This window comes from Gadus morhua, chromosome 22 (genome assembly GCF_902167405.1).
Source record: "Gadus morhua chromosome 22, gadMor3.0, whole genome shotgun sequence".
NCBI classification, from domain to species: domain Eukaryota; kingdom Metazoa; phylum Chordata; class Actinopteri; order Gadiformes; family Gadidae; genus Gadus; species Gadus morhua.
Genome location: NC_044069.1, coordinates 8,378,580 through 8,396,320, shown reverse-complemented (window position 1 = coordinate 8,396,320; position 17,741 = coordinate 8,378,580). Strand labels below are relative to the sequence as shown.

At 46.0% G+C, this 17,741-nt stretch overlaps 1 protein-coding gene across 2 annotated transcripts in view; it reads left to right on the top strand.

Moving 5' to 3' along the window:
* LOC115536286 (CUB and sushi domain-containing protein 3) overlaps positions 1-17,741 on the top strand; it is a 327,005-nt gene that overhangs the window by 266,799 nt on the left and 42,465 nt on the right. For both annotated transcript variants that reach the window (XM_030348078.1, XM_030348077.1), the window contains 9 exons: positions 670-766; positions 2,884-2,988; positions 3,606-3,724; positions 4,467-4,536; positions 5,685-5,801; positions 6,717-6,926; positions 7,301-7,489; positions 8,368-8,545; positions 12,807-12,952. In XM_030348078.1, coding sequence (XP_030203938.1) covers positions 670-766; positions 2,884-2,988; positions 3,606-3,724; positions 4,467-4,536; positions 5,685-5,801; positions 6,717-6,926; positions 7,301-7,489; positions 8,368-8,545; positions 12,807-12,952 — 1,231 coding nt within the window. The remainder of the gene's footprint in view (positions 1-669; positions 767-2,883; positions 2,989-3,605; positions 3,725-4,466; positions 4,537-5,684; positions 5,802-6,716; positions 6,927-7,300; positions 7,490-8,367; positions 8,546-12,806; positions 12,953-17,741) is intronic.

Sequence of the window (17,741 nt, the reverse complement as noted above, 5' to 3'; positions counted from 1 at the left end):
CCAGATCTATCCATTGATTTTTATCAATGACCTTATAACTTTTTTTTTTTCTGAGATGAGAAATAATAAGTAGCTTTCGAATTGGCTGCACAAAGCACAGTGCTTGGTCCCAGTATTGTGTTCAGTTGGCTCTTCAGTCGAGATAATATCCCATTCATCCTGCTCAGTGATAACTTGCTTGGTTATGTTCATTAGCTCCAGGCTATAGTATGTGTGATCTACCCAACCAAACCTGTGTTTGTCTGTTTATAATTGTCTTGAACTCATCCAAACTTCAGTCCAATGCCAGACTCTAAAACAAGCTTTGGGCTGTTGTTTTGATGTATTCTTTTTCTTCTTTACTTTAGTGAAAAGCTGTGGACATAATTAACCACGATCATAGCATAGCATAGAATAAAATGAGCCTAACATCGCTTGAGCATAGTTTAGCATAGCATTAGATAATCATAACATGGCCATAACACTGGCAAATCACAACAAACGTGAACGTAACAATACTGGGAATTACATAATGTACCTTCACAAGTCTGGAAAACTCCGAGCATAATATTAAGATGACATAGCCTAGCATACCTTCACTTGCATATGAGCTTAGCATAACAGGAAGGATATGTCCAGCATGACGTGGAATAAGTCCAACCGTTGTGTAAAGGTCCTGTTCCCTCTCAGATCCAGGTGGTGAGCTTCGCTACGGAGCACAATTGGGACTCACTGGACTTCTACGACGGTGCCGACAACCACGCGCCGCGGCTAGGAAGCTACTCCGGTAACCCAGAAAAACATACTAATAGATGGATCAATAAATCAATAAATAAGTGGGGATTACACCGGTTACAAAATGGAACTTGTGAAATTGCAGTTGCAATTACTCGCACGTTTTATAATTCATGAATTACGTCTCGTCTGGGATTTCACTCAATTTCAGGCAGGACGATATCAGCACCGAAATTGTTTATATTAATAATACATGGAATCATATTTCAATATTCTGGCCACCAGTCACATTGATCTCAATAATCATCGCTCAACATCGTCTGTGCTACTTTCCCATCGTCGCTGCTTATGTTTCTGATGGGAGTTTTACCGCTGTGGGTCATGATGCCCCCTACTGAGCTGTTAACCTGTTGATGGGAGAGCACAATTAGCGGTGGAACAGTTTAACGGGGCTTTCTCAGCAGGCGAGCAGCCACACACACCCACTGACATCTGCCCGCAAAGCATGGCCACACACACACGCCCATGAACGCACACACAAAAACACACACACACACACGGATACTCATACACACACATAAACATGTACAGACCACACACCCACCAATGAGCGTACAAACACACACACACACACACACACACACACACACACACACACACACACACACACATGAGCGCATGCCCACTAACACGCACACATACACACACACACATGAGCGCATGCCCACTAACACACACACATACACACACACACACACACACACACACACACACACACACACATACACACACAGACACCTATGGTCACACGCACTGATACACACCCACAGACACAAATACAGACACACACAGATACACATACACACAAACCCGTGCACACAGACATAGAAACAGATTCAGTGCCAGACACGCAGCAGGGACGCTGTGTGGAGACTCGGGTAAATGGTTCTCTTCCAGGCGGTTGTACCTGTAAAAAAATGTCCAAAAGAACTCCCACGCATATTCATATGTTCACCTGACTTAATCGTGAAGCCCACAGTGTTCAAATGGCGCACACAAAACGTCATCATTAAGTCCAAAAATTACCCACGCTTTTATAGAAATATCTTCGGTAATCTTCACCAGGTGTCCTCTCGATGTTAAAAACGCACACACATAAGAAAAACTAATTAAATTCCAAACAACATGTGGAGAATAAACAAAGCCCATTCATATGGAGCCAATGGAACCACAATGCAAAAAACGGCATAATGAGAGTGAGGAAATGAATAACAACGCGTCAGGTCCTGACATCGCCCCGGGAACACAGAGTATCCATCCCGGCCCGTTACATAAGCCCAACCGACGGCAGTCACACAACAAAAGTACGAATTCACACGGCACATGGCAACCACCTCCGTGGAAGAGATCACCAGCACATCGCTCACTGCCAGGGAGGTTTATGGGAAAACAGCGGGGGGCTCTCGCTGATAAAGGGCTTGTGGAAGTGGGGGGTCTGATGTTTCATCACACGGGGTAACGGCCAGCGAGGGCCCTGCTGTCACTCATGGTCTTCGACCTCGGAGGATGACGACGATGGCGATGGCGGAGGTGCTGTCGGTGGCGTTAAAAGCTGCCGATACACTCTGCACTTTGTGACTCATGCGCTGGACGCCCGGTGTGCCAGGATGTATTGACGGCAGAGTGCACTTTTATTACGTTGACGAAGAAGGAGAAGCGACAGAAAACTGATTTGTGATAACTTTGAAACAAATGTAACGATAACCATGCTTTCTTTTTTTTCTTGCATACTTTTATATACCTTTCATACAATATTTTGGAATAACTTTCTCCCATTACTTCTCTCCCTCCTTTCTCTTCTTTCTTTTCTCAACTCCCTTTCCGTCTCTTGTTCCTTCTTGCTTTCGTTCTCCCTTTCCTTCCTTCCTCAATTCTTTCTTTCGTTCTCCCTTTCTGTATCTCCTTCCTTTCTATCATTCTTCCTGACTTGTCTTTCGTCCTCCCTTTCTGTTGATCGTTCTTTCTTCCTCTCTGTCTATCGTTCTTTCTTCCTCTTCCTCTCTTTCCTCTCCCTCTCCTTCTTTTGCCTTTCCTCTGGCCTCCCATCTCTCCCCCCTCCTCTCTCCTCTCCTCCCCTCTCTCCCCCCTCCTCCCTCCTCTCCGGCCCAGGCACCACCATCCCTCCTCTGCTCAACAGCACGTCCAACAACCTCTACCTGAGCTTCAGCTCTGACATCAGCGTGTCTGCCGCCGGCTTCCACCTGGAGTACACCGGTACCTGCCCCCCCCCCCTCACCCGTCCCACCTCTGCAGCCCCCCTGTCCCGTGTTGTTCAGAGACACAAACGCAAAGAATTGAATGCAATTAAACTTTATTGACAGAGCGGGTTTCGGTTGATAACAGCGCTACAAAAGTGTGTAACGAGGGAACCGACCGCAGAAGGAAATGAGTTTGAAATCACAGGGAACAATCTGAATCACAGAGATCATTTTTTTTGCAGAAGCAATTAAAGTCGCTTAAAAAGAGAGGAAACGCAGCAGGAACAATTATTTTGTTTAAAGGCACAATAAACAATGAGCCCAGAGGTATACCTGAGAGGTACAAACAAACAAAGACAATCACGCACCGAATGATTTAGACGGAAGCTCAACTAAAGAGTGTGTTTTAAGACGCTGTTAAAAATGTAGTAACGGCCCCATGAAACACACCTCTTTACTTTAGCCTCTGCTGGTTAGAATAGACGATCCTCAGACCACGTCCTGTCGGCACGTCTCTCTCTCCCGTCCCCGTGGACGATTTGCAGGGAGCATTGTATGTGTGTGTGTGCTCTGACCCTGTATGTGTGTGTGTGTGTCGTGGTGTGTGTTGTTGACCCTCTGACCTCCCCCCAGCCATCGGCCTGGAGACCTGCCCTGAGCCCCAGACCCCCAACTATGGGGTCCGCCACGGGGAACGCCACATGGTTGGGGACGTGGTGCAGTTCTCCTGCGAACACGGATACTCCCTTCAGGTGAGACACTGCACCGTGAAGGCATAAACTAGACCATCCTCAACAAGACTAGACTAGATTAGGCTTGGCTAACCTAGGCTGTACTGGGCAAGGCTGGATTAGACTAGTCTGTATTAGACTTGTCATTAGACTAGTCTGTATAAGACTTGTCTGTATTAGACTAGGCAAAGCTGGGGCAGACTGGAGTACGTGAGGCTGGAAGATACTGGTATAGACTGGATTTAAATCGACCAGACTAGACTTCAGTAGACTAGACTGGACTAGACTATGCTGAACAAGACTAAACTACACAAGACTAGGCTAGTCTGTACTAGACTGGAGGCTGGAGCAGACTGAAGTAGACTGGACTTCAGTAGACCAGACAAGACTAGACTAACAAACTAAGATTAGACTAGGATAGACTGAAATCCATTCGACTGAACATAACGAATAAACTAGTCTAAGCTAATGTAAAAGTGTACAATGAAACATGACCTTTATGCTTTGGTAGAACGATTGTATCACCTGTGCCATTAGCTCCTGTTCTGCACTTGACTCCTAGGAATATAAATCCTATTCCATTGGCCTTGTGCTTTGATTCATATGGGCACTCCAACCGGCTCTCTCACATGCATTCATAATGTGTACAGCATAAAATCTCTTTGGTCATTTATATCTAAAGGAGTGTGTTGGATGGAAAGGGATCCTGAGGATGTAGATGGTCACGAGTCTAAAGGTGTGTGGGTGTGTTTTTGTCTGTTAGGGCCACGCCCACATCACCTGCATGCCAGGACCTGTGAGGAGATGGAACTACCCAGTACCGCTGTGTATTGGTAGGTAGACACACACACGCACGCACGCACACACACACACACACACACACACACACGCGCGCGTACACAGTACACACACACACAGGCACACGGACACATGTACACATACGCACGGACACACACAAACGTGCACACACATTCACTCATATGCACACACACAGCATACACACACACACACACACACACACACACACACACACACACACACACACACACACACACACACGCACACACATACTGAGAAACACAGACACACAAGCATACACACTCACACATACAAAGAGATGCCACACACACACACACACGCACACACACTCGCATGTCACACTTAAATACACATTAATACACATAAATACACTTATTATACATGATAAAAAAGTATTGAGTTATGATGGGGACATGAGATGCATGCATGCAGGTAGAACTCTGCACTCCAAAATCCCCTTTAATTAAACAGCACATGAGGCATATCGCCGTTCAAACCGCCTTTTCCCTCAGACACATTTCACCCTGGTTCTCTCAGGGTTGGCGCGGGGCTCTTTAGCGTTGTAAATGAGCCATCATATCCCAGGAATAAATAGAAAGCAGCAGTGAAAAGCCTGGGCCCCGGGGCGTCGCCGTCCGCTGCCCAGTGTGCTCGATAATGCCGCGGTGGCCGAGTGGAGTCCGACCGGCCGGTGTTTACAAGGAGGACCGCAGAATTGGTTTTCCCAATGTTCCCGTTCCACATCCACAAGTGGATAAAAGCCATTATTCGCCGCATTTCCCCCGGTTTTGTCCTCGTTTCCTTGTTCCTTCGAAAGAGGAGGGGAAAGCAAGAGATTAGAGTGTAGTAGGTAGGTTGTGACTCGCATCCAGGCCAGCTTGGACTCCGGGCGTCTGCAACCCCCTTAGTTTAGACCGAGTTTGTACCCAGAGTGATTCAGACAGAAGCTGAGGCTGATCGCTATGATGTCAGTCAATTATAGATAGTATACCTCTTGCTGATCTGCTGTGCTAATTATTCCACTTCCTTTCTTCCACTCTCTCTACCTCTCTCTCTCTTTCTCCCCATATCTGTTTATGTTTGTGTTTGTGTTTCTGTGTGTGTGTGTGTGTGTGTGTGTGTGTGTGTGTGTGTGTGTGTGTGTGTGTGTTCATGCACACAGCCCAATGCGGTGGCTCCATGACGGACGTCAGCGGAGTGATCCTGAGTCCCGGTTACCCTGGCAACTACCCCAGTGGCTTAGACTGCTCCTGGACGGTCAACCTACCGGTGGGCTTCGGTAAGGGGGCACTCAAGGTTCCTAGTCCTGACGGACAGACGTCCATCTGTGTGCTCCTCGTCGTCTTTCTGTCAGGAACTGATTTTATCTGACACAGACATGACGTTTTCGTTGGACGAACCAGATGCATTGTTTTAAGTGTATCAGCATACATGCTAGTTTTCGACACCAGTCCAATTTGCGAGAGACGGGGTGGGTCTTTAAGTGACATGGGTTCAGAGGCGAAATAGTGGGCTGGACTTTTACTGACATGGGTTAAGAGGTAAGAGAGTTGGTGGGACTTCAGGTGACATGGCTTAAGAGGGGATATACAGGGGGCAGGAATTTCATTTGAATGGGTTAATAAGTGAGAGGGGGCGGCACTTTCAGTGACATGGGTTAAGCGATTAGGTTAGAGAGGGACGGACAGCTAAAAGTGAGGTATTCGCTCAAAGACTTGTCAAACTCCTTGGTGAAACTCTGTATTCATCCTCCTTGTCTTCGTTGTTTTTGTTCGTCTTTTCGTGTTATTTTTCTTCTCACTCTGGGGACTGTTGACTGACGGACACAGCTCAGAAAGTGCGCCCGCGGTAGACCATGATATTGCTACGATCTACAAATCAGGATTCTCTCTCAGCCTAGTATAAATGTCATTATTCTCCCTTTCAATCCCTCCTAGTTCCTCTGTTTGTTCACGTAATCACTCAATTGAGTCTCTAGCTCAGCCGGTTATTTGTGGGTCTTTTTTCCGTAAACTTTTAGTGATTGAAATACGGTGGCTGAGTAGAGCCAATCATAAGTGGCGCATGTGAATCATATCGATGTTAGTTATAATTGACCTCTGGAGGATCCCCGCTAGTGAACCAATTCATAGATTGGTTGGCTTACTTGTTGTTGTAATTTATCCTCCTCTATTTTGGTGCTGTCTTCCTCCAGGGATCCATCTGCAGTTCCTCAACTTCTCCACAGAAGCGATCCACGACTACCTCGAGATCCGCAGTGGCAACATGGAGACCGGCTCTGTGATTGACAGGTTCAGCGGACCAATCATCCCCAAGTCTCTGTTTAGCACCACCCACCAAACCAGCTTCTTCTTCCACAGCGATTACTCGCAAAACAAGCCGGGTTTCCACATCACATACCAGGGTAATTATTCTCGGTGCTATTTTTAACACGCGTTTTCGACACGCTGACAATTTGCCCACTTGAACATTGTAGTTCCTTGTTTAGGTGCTTATGTTGTTATGTTCTTCATCCTCAATTAACCCTTGAGGGTGAAGTATCTCATCTTTCCATCGATCTGTCTGTATGTGTTTCTATGTATATGTCTCTCTGTCTTTCAATCTATTCATCAAATGGTTTTGATGTTGCCCCTTCATGCTATTACTTCCTTATTTTCCAAATTGTTGCATAGAACGTGTATTCATATGTCCGGGGTGACAGATTGTAGAGAACCTTCTGACATTTAAAATGTAATGAATTTTTCCCAAATTTCCCCAAATTTCCCGTTGCGTTCCCAGCCTACCAGCTGCAGAGCTGCCCCGACCCGCGGCCCTTCCGGAACGGGATCGTGATCGGGACGGACTTCAGCGTGGGCATGACGGTGTCGTTCGAGTGCCTGCCGGGGTACTCCCTGATCGGGGAGGCCTCGCTCACCTGCCTGCACGGGATCAGCCGCACCTGGAACCACCCGCTGCCCCGCTGTGAAGGTCTGTGACCGGCTACCTACTGTAGAACAACGAACACTACTTATGTCACGTCACGATCTAGGAGTTAGGTGCGGCACTAGCTCAGGAGGTAGATCGGGCTGGCTGGTAACCGCAAGGTTACCAGCCAGCCAGCTCTTCGGGAGTTACCTGCTCCCGAAGAGCTGGCTGTTGCATTGCATGCTGACACCGGCGTGCTTTTGTGAATGGGTGAATGTTACGCAATATTGTAAAGCGCTTTGGATAAAAGCGCTCTACAGGGCTTTATAAATGCAGTCCATTTACATTTAGGGGGCTGAACGGGCTGCGCAAAGGTTCTGGGGTCCCACCCCAATGTCTGCAGTCGACCTGTAGGCAGCCTGCAACAGCGCAGACGCCTAGCCCTTCAAAACGTGTAACGAAGTAAATGGTCTTATTAACTAGACCTACTTAGAAAGGGTAGCGTTCGAAATATCTAGCAACGCGCAGTGCGATATTTGGATCACGGGCACGCATAACGGTAAATTCGGGCTATTACTTTTATAAAGTGTTTTTTCATGAAGCCAATTAGCAGGCGTCCTTGAGCAAGAGGCTTCACCCCCGCTCGTTAATCACCTGCGTCTTAACTCATTCACCTCGCTGGGAGGCCGTCTCGAATCACTGTAGGTCGCTTTGGGGAAAAGGTGTGAGAGGAATCATCATGACTGAATAATTATGCGGCCCGGTGCGATTTATATTATCATATGGCACACACACCTCCGCCCACGGACGCCCCGCAGAGTCTGTCGCTCCTTCAGCTCGTACAGCTGCAGCTCCGAGCCCTCCACGCGACGGGGGGGGTGCTCGTCTTAAAGGGCCGGCGTCCCATTGTTCTGGGTCTCAGCGTGTCCTTTCCGCCACAGCTCTGTGTGGGGGGAACATCACGTCCCTGAACGGGACCATCTACTCCCCGGGGCACCCCGAGGAGTACCCCAACTTCCAGGACTGTGTGTGGAGCGTCAGGGTTCCTCCGGGACACGGCATCTACATCAACTTCACCGTGCTCAGCACCGAGCCCATCTACGACTACATCACCGTCTGGTAGGTGGTGCTATACACTCTATATACACACTATACTGGTGTACTCATATCTATATAAGACTACAGTACCGTCTGGTAGGTGGTGTTATACACTCTATATACACACTATACTGGTGTACTCGTATCTATATACGACTACATCACCGTCTGGTAGGTGGTGCTATACACTCTATATACACACTATACTGGTGTACTCATATCTATATAAGACTACAGTACCGTCTGGTAGGTGGTGTTATACACTCTATATACACACTATACTGGTGTACTCGTATCTATATACGACTACATCACCGTCTGGTAGGTGGTGCTATACACTCTATATACACACTATACTGGTGTACTCATATCTATATAAGACTACATCACCGTCTGGTAGGTGGTGTTATACACTCCATATATATGTATATACATTATATTCTCATATCTATATATACTCACATCACGGTCTGGTAGGTGGTGTTATACACTATAAATATCTATCTATCTATCTATCTATCTATCTATCTATCTATCTATCTATCTATCGATACATATCTATATCTATATGTAGATATAGCTATACACACTACTGATATACTAATATCTATATATGATCACATCAACGTCTTGTAGCTGGTGTTGTATCCTCTATACACTATATATACTGTACTTCTAGTGAACTAATATCTATAAATCAATATCCCAATCTAGTAGGGGGCTATGACACACACCCTCACACAAACACATGCAGGATGTACTTCTCCTTAACCCGTTTTTCAGGAGCAAACTATTTCGCTGAACTACTGCAGTATTTGTTACCATGAGTACGGACATTCCCAAAATCACTTTATTTGACCTTTTCTTTAAATATGAATATATTTATGTAGTATAAAAATACTTTGAAATATACAATGAATATTTATGATAAAAATCTCACAGGTGGATTTATATAAAGAATAACATTTAGTCTTTAAGCATACAATGTAGGCTAGCTGCCTAATGATGCACAACCACGTTTCTAAGAACAACTGAACAACTTGCGTACGGAGAAGCTCTGGGAATTAGGAAGAGCAGAGGTTGGTCGATTTTTCATAAGTGTGTCAGGAGAGGATAGTATAGTTCTATTCAAAGTACATAAATACACGCATACTGACACACAGTTCTGTCTCACAAACACACACACACACACACACACACACACACACACACACACACACACACACACACACACACACACACACACACACACACACACACACACACACACACACACACACACACACACACAAATGCAGGAAGACCTGCTCCTTAACCCTTTTTCCAGGAGCAACCGCTAATTGGCTGAACTCATGCGATTTATGTTACCATGACTACTGACAGCCCAAAAATTACATTTCTCTTTTAATTACTATTTGTTCCCACTTTCACCTTCTCTCTTAATTTTAATTTCCCTTTGTGTCACCCTCTCCCCTCAACCAAAGTTTGCTATTTTCGTAGTTATACACTCAAACCGTTCACCTTAAAGAAACAAATATATATATATATATATAACGAATTGAGTTCTGCATAATCTCAATTTGTTTTGGCCGTCCCATGCATAATATACACAATACTTTGTCTCATACTTGCTGTTTTTGCAAAGCCGATAACGCACCCCCAGCACCACATCAGGAGTGATGGTGTGTGGAGTGTTGCTCGTGTGAACGCGGCTGTTCCCACGGCGATAAGCCCAGATGGCCGCGGTGTGTCCATACAGCCCTCGGCTCCCCGGCAGCTTTCAGACGGCCGAATTACCCGGCTAATGCGATGTGTGTCAAGGCCGGGGAAAATACGATGACTTTTCCCAAATCGTCGTTCTTTTAGTTTGTTTTTTGTTTTTCATTTTTTGGGGTAGTTTTGCGTGTGCGTGTGTGTGCGGTCGCCGTGGTGTCCTGCCGTGCTGTGTGTGTTCGGTTCCCCCCCACTCCGGCAGTACCAGAGGAGTAGGGAGCCGTAGACAGCTGTGTGCTGCCCACCCACCGCGGACACACTTGATTGGTCGCGGAGGACCTTCACCCGCCCCGCCACCAACCAACTCACTCAACCAATCCACCCACCCACCCAACCGCCCCGCCCCATCTCCCTGTTGGGAGGGCACGTCATCCATCTGGAATATTCTACCAACTGAATTCCCTCCTCGTTTGTCAATCTCTCTCTCTCTCTCTCTCTCTCTCTCTCTCTCTCTCTCTCTCTCTCTCTCTCTCTCTCTCTCTTTCTTTTTCTCTTTCTCTCTCTCTCTCTCTCTCTCTCTCTCTCTCTCTCTCTCTCTCTCTCTCTCTCTCTCTCTCTCTCTCTCTCTTTCTCTTTCTCTTTCTCTCTCTCTGTCTACCTCGCTCTCTTTTCTCTCTCGCTCTCTCTCTTTCTCTTTCTGTATGGCGTCCTCCCCTCTCTCTATCCCATATCATTGTCTATATATCTATCATATGTCTCTCTCACTCTCAATGTTTGTTTTCGCTCTTTTTTTCTTTCTCTGTCTCACACTTCTTACAGAGCTCTCTTTCTTTGTACTTTCTGTCTTCCTATCTGTCTGTCCGTCTCACTGTCTCACTCTTTAAACGCCCCCCCCTCTCTCCTTTCCTTTATATATGATGGCCTCCCTCTCTATCGCCATCCCTCTGTCACACACACAGACAGACACACATAAAGACACAGACACACACACAGAAATCCACACACACACACACACATACACACAGACACACAGACACACACACAGAAATACACACACAGACAAACACACACACACACACACACACACACACACACACACACACACACACACACACACACACACACACACACACACATCAGTTGTCAGTGGTGGACAAAGGCGCGCTCTGTGTGAGCGCTGGTTGTGGGAGGTAGAGCTGTGAATTTCTCTGCGGCCTGTCCTCTGCTGCCCACTTGACAGCTAGTCTGCTAATTGGTCTCCCGCTGGCAGCCATGATGACCCCGACAATAAGGCCGAGGGGGTTTCAGTGTAAATGTGATAATAGCATATGTCCATTTACGCTACTCTGTCTCACTGTGTGGCTGCGCTACAGGGATTCAAAAATATCCTATGTTTAGCTGTGCTTATAGCGCAGTGTTGAGAAACACTTGACCCGGAATTGGTCCACAACGTTCCAGCGCAGAAATCTAACAATTATATCGGTCCAATGCAGCTATCGCCCAGACGTTTGCTCGACAACGCAAAAACGATATACTCTAAGTAAATTACAGCTGATTAATTTGATAAATAGACAGCAACTTTATAGAGTAAAGTGACTAATATAATTTCATTGTAAGTACTGTTTTATAAACAATTAAACTTTTCTTTCTAATAAGGCTAATGGTATTCCTATGCTAACTATGCTTAGTGTGTTTACAGAGACCTTGCTTTATTAATGTAATGAATGATGCTACAGTAGCGAAGTGGCATTAGGAGGAAACAGCAAGAACATCCTCTTTTAGCCTTATATCAAGGATACATGAATCGGGTGATGATGACTAAATTATTATGGTAACTGATAATAACTTGTGAAAGGCTGGTGATATGAAATATAGACTGGTGATATGAAATGAGTCCTTTGTGTTTGAATGTTAAACGCAGTGTATTATGAAGCGCTTAAAGCTTTAATCACATCGTCACAGGTATTTGGTGTACGTGTTTATTGCGTGTTTTTACAATCAAACTGCCACGTGCCTTCGATCTATAGGTTGTTCATTGTTATACCGATTATAATTATTTGTACCAAAATCAACATATGTTCCATGGTAAACGTTAGCACTGCTGCTATGAAACCAACAATAACATCTCATGATATATATGGTTTAAAGATTGAAAAGATTAGAAACGTACTTAATCGAATGATTTTCGTTTCTTCTGTTTTCATTTGTTCTTAGACTGCTTGGTGACTGCATAAAAAGAACCGATTTTTGTAGAAGAGATAAATTGCCAAGGCGAGGTATTAGAGGGCTGGTGCGTTGTCAACAAAAGAAAATCTTACTTGACAATCCTCTCAAATCTTGGGATTTATTGATTGAGTCTTATTTTAAGACTTGGAAGTGTGTTGGTACAGCCACCCTGTATCTGTTGCTCTTTAGAAACTTGGTTGTGTTCCGCACTGTGAACAAAACTGTGAATAACATTATTCTGCTCCGCTTTTACCAAACCAAATCAAACGTCAAATCTGTCCTCATCTCCAAAAGCATTCAAGGATTTCCTCCACATGTCTCTTTTGTTTGTGGTTTATCACAGGGACGGTCCGGACCAGTCCTCTCCCCAGATTGGCCAGTTCAGCGGGAACACGGCTCTGGAGTCCGTCTACTCCACCTCCAACATCATCCTCATCAAGTTCCACTCAGACTTCTCCGGGGCCGGCTTCTTTGTCCTGAGCTACCACGGTGAGTGTCATTGTGGTCATCAGAGGCCTCTCTGTGCTCAGCCCCCATGTAGGTTTGCTCTTGTTAGGGCAACACAAGGTGGCCCTCCTTGTCCTTGGTTACCATAGCAAGTCTGCTATTCTTAACGTTTCTGTTTGCTGTTCACACCAGGACTGTCTTTGTCATAAGCTGCCCTGATAAGCTGCCACTGTGTTGTGTTGGGCATGGGACAGCTTCCCTTTCCTGAGCTAGCTTATTGTATTGCCGTTGCTGTTAGCATGAGGTGATATATTTGTCCCGAGTTATCATGATAAGCCGATGTTGTTAGCAGGACCTGCCCTTTATCGTCCTTAGTTACCCAAATAAGCCGATGTTGTTAGCAGGACCTGCCTTTGCTGTCCTGAGTTACCATGATAAGCCGATGTCTGTGTTGCCATGACCACACACCGGCCATTTAACCAGGCGGAATCGATCAGCGAGGAAACAACTCCCAAGTCAACTCAGACCAGATTGTAATGCTGAGATAAAGCTTGGAAAATCTGTGCAACGATTTAAATGCGGGGCTCCTACCTGAATAAGTGGAAACACCGTATTTAAGCGGGACAACTCTTTTGAGAGGGACCACTCGGCTGGAATCTCTCTGCCGAGTTCCACTAACCTCGGGGCCTTGGAGCTCCGCTCAGAGCCTACTCTAGTCTGCAGTGGGGCCCTCTGTGAGAGGCTAAGGTATTGTTGTTGGTAATTACAGGGGTACGGCGATAGCATCGATCTGTTTAGCAGGAACACTTTATTTGAATTGTGTGTGGCCACTCTACAGCGCGGCACTGACTGAAGGTGTAATCTGATGTCCCCGCGGTGAATGCCTCTAATTTACGGCCCCTCTTTCTCTCTGAAACTTTCAAGGCCTCAGACTGAGTTGTCTTTGTTTTTCCCCCACAACACGTCCCAAGAGTCCCGGACTCTTGGGACGTTCCAAGAGTACACATGCTCGTATCTTCGTAGTTCGAGAGAGTCTTTCACATGTCTTTCGATGGGCCTATTTCCATCCTCTTGAGCTTGCTTTGGTTTTGGGTGTACCTTGGCACGATGAGTGGAAGGCATCAGCAGAACTTGCTGAAGGACGCTCGGATCACAGATGGCGTTTAAATCCCGCAGAGTTTTTATCCGCTGCTGAAGGCTTTTTGAAAACTAAATGGAGATGTTGAAGGAAACAGGACAGTGGAAGAAGCATAATAGCAAACAAACTGAAAGAAAACTGCGGTCCAGCGATTCAAATCAGGCGGATGACTTATTAACACTGTTGAAACACAACATAGCAAACAACAAAGAACAAATGTACAAATGTTCGGCAAACGCTTGTTAAATGGATGCGTCAAGAATTATGGTTACTTAATCACATCCCTAAAGGTAACTTTTAATAGCTCAGCAGACCCAATCGGCTAATCCAGCTCACTCTAATTAGCGTGTCTTTCACCTGGAACTTCTACAGCATTAATCCTCTCTTAGTCAGTGGTTTTCCTCAGTTACAGATCCCTTTAATTCCCTGGTAGTTGACAGACTGAAAGGAACAATTATCTCAGTGCCTGCTCTTTTTTAAATGAAGAAGATACTTTGCTATTCAACCTGTTAAACACATCCATTAGATAATTTGCCAATCAAATATTAGATAAGACTCATTACAAATAGTGACAGCTTCTTGGCTAATGGCCAAAGGGGGCTAATAATGGCTGTTAATTGTTCTGAATGGCTATCTTCGACTGGTTATGGTTCTTAACTCCCGGCCGAAAGTTCTGGATTCAAACCCAAAGGGCTTGCAGCCAACCTGTTCCCTTCCTTCTCATTAATGCCATGTATCTGAATAAAGTGCACCGGGAGCCTAATCGGATGTAAAATTCAATCGTAAAAGCAACTGGTTAACTTGAGTACAGCCTATATCTTCTTCTTCGGTCACATGGCGGGTAACAGCTCTCAGGCACGTGTGTGTGTGTGTGTGTGTGTGTGTGTGTGTGTGTGTGTGTGTGTGTGTGTGTCCCTGCTTGTGTGCCACCATGCTGTTGATCCGTCAACATGGAGTAAAATCATAATGAAAGACCTTCATGAAAGAGGGCCATACCGATTTTCAGGCTCGTCCGCCACTTCTCTGGGGCCATCTTTTATGACTTCCCAGTTTATTAGAAGCGGGAGCACGTCTGGTAGGGAATAGAATATGCTAGAATATGCTGATAACGGATCGTCCCATCGATAGTTTAGACATGTTTCATTCCCGCGGCTGATCTGCGCTCCTATTTGGATATCGAACGCGGGTGATACCAATATGCCGGCTCTCTCCAGCAGAACTAGCAGGATTAGCTTTTATTCAGTGCAGACTGCTTAAGCCGCCCGCATCCACGGCCAGCAGAGAGCCTCCGTGTCGATAAAGGGGATAAATCTCGGAACAGGAGACGAGAACATGACGGGTCGTTCTTTATTTTTTATGGAGTAGACCCCAGTCCCCCGTTGCACACATCTATGCACTTCTGTGGGCTGCCTTTTTATTATTTTCTTGGAATAGGCGTGGGGTTTCTTTCAGGGTGAAGTGTGAGATGGATACTGTAGTGAGCAGAGCTTCCTCGAGGCTTCTGGATTTTGTGCTGAAAGCTTCAAAAGTTTCCAAAAAAAGTTAATTTCTTTCCCGTTGCTCTCTTCAGTCATGTATATATATATATGTCCTTGCTTTCAAGCGGAACTTGATTCAAAAAACCTAAACCAAGGTTCGGAATACAAACTCTGTAATATCCGACCCATATCGGGCCATTCCCCTCGAGGGTACTTCTTTTCACACCGAAGCCTTCGAGGAACAGCGTGAGGAAGAAAGACCTTCTCCTCTCTTTGAGAAAATGGGAAAGAAATGTGAAGAGGAAGGAACCAGCAACCTGCAGTTGTGCTCGCAACCGTACGGGCTGGGGGAAAGCACCGCTGGATGGTCTAGCCATGGCGGAAGTAGTTCACTCTGTGCCAAAACCTCCATGATTCTTTGATCCTCACTGTTTGCGTTATATCGGACGGAAACCTTGAGTCATGGTTCCTCTACCCGCTCCTAAATGACAGGTCGAAAACAAGACTTTGGATAAACGTCTACCAAATGATAATAGAAAAATGGGGGGCGTCCCTGTTTCCTCATCAGCTGTTCAGTCTGTTCCGTTGACGATGGACGGGAACCTTTTGCTCCATCGTGTCACCACGGTCAGAGCAACCCTCGGCGGAGTGCAACGCAGGCAGTCCACCTTTCCAGTCGAGCGGAAAACAGCAGCCTTTCCCCCAGGAGTAAACTGCAATGCAGGGTCTTCACCGACACCAGACACGCTCCTTAATGGGGAACTGCCACTAGTTGATCTTTAGGCAGTTTTTTGACGGCAATTAATGACTTAGTTAATTAAGTACACAACAAAAACTCATGAGTCCAACGGTGACACTGTCACGAGTGGTTTAAAAGGTGTAAAAGGCAGGTATGTATCGCTTTTTAGAACGGCCGGTAACCCCGGTTTGGAGGAACATACGTATTGGGGAGGGTTGGATCAGATTTGTGTTGTTTATATTAACTACAAATGTACTCCTCTTTTGTTAGAGTCATTTGTTCGGCGCTCCCTTAAAAACACAACGATTTCTACTCCTGCAGTCAGCCCTTGAGGATCCATAGTCCGCGATCGATTCCCTGAATGTAGCACGAATAAAACGTGTAGTGCTGCCCTGCCCGGGAGAGGAACCTAAAATGGTTAGGGGGTCTGCTCAAAATCGAAAGATACTACCTTTGTCAACGACCCACCTGCACTATTGACCATTGAGAGGTTCTACATCAAGTACAGTGTCTCTACGGTTCTTAGAAAACAAAATCCCATGAGATGGTTCTATATTACCTTTGGGATATTTCCGGGGCTCGCTCTGCATGCGAGCGGTTGTATTTGTACATGCTCCATGCAGAACCGGTTGTTTTAAGAGTGTAGACGTTACATGAGCAAGATGCCCATCCCCGACCTGCTCCTCAATTTGTCACCTATAGGGTCACCACCTGTGGTTTCGACCCAGAATGCATTGCTTTAACAGTTTGAGGTATTCTAGATTGCCGAGAGCCAACACATATAACCAGGTGGTTGATTGCTGTGAGGGAGACACGTTCACGTGTCGTGGTGGGAGCGCTTCTCCAATTCGCATTTCTCTAATTTGAGGAGAATGAGGAACCATGCATCCATCCAAATGCATCCATATTCCCACAGACATGCACACATTAATCTAGTACACACATCATCAGTCATTGGAGAACACATGCACACATGCACACACACACACACACACACACACACACACACACACGCGCACACACACACACACACACACACACACACACACACACACACACACACACACACACACACACACACATATATATAAACTAGCAGGGGGAGGGGGGGGTCTTTGATACGCATGAGAGCGGCAGATGTTATTGGAAGGTCTCATTCTCATAGTCAATTTAATCCTAATTTATAGCCCTCTCCCCTCCCTCTCCTCCGTCTGCACTCTCCGTCCCTCCTGTCTACCTCGGCCTATTTCCCCTCTCTCTCTCTCTCGGCCTCAGCGTTAGTGAGTAATCTATGGTCATGCAGTAGTATCGATTCCACTCCTCAGCTAGGCGGCTGTGAACCCAGTTCCCTCTTGTTATGATCTAAGGCTGGGCTCTCTAATCTCACAGGCCCCTCCATCTCCTCTCCGCTTTGATTCCAGACCATGGCAGACCTGAGACGGTTTTTTTTTTTTTTTTGGTGGTGGTGGTGGAGGG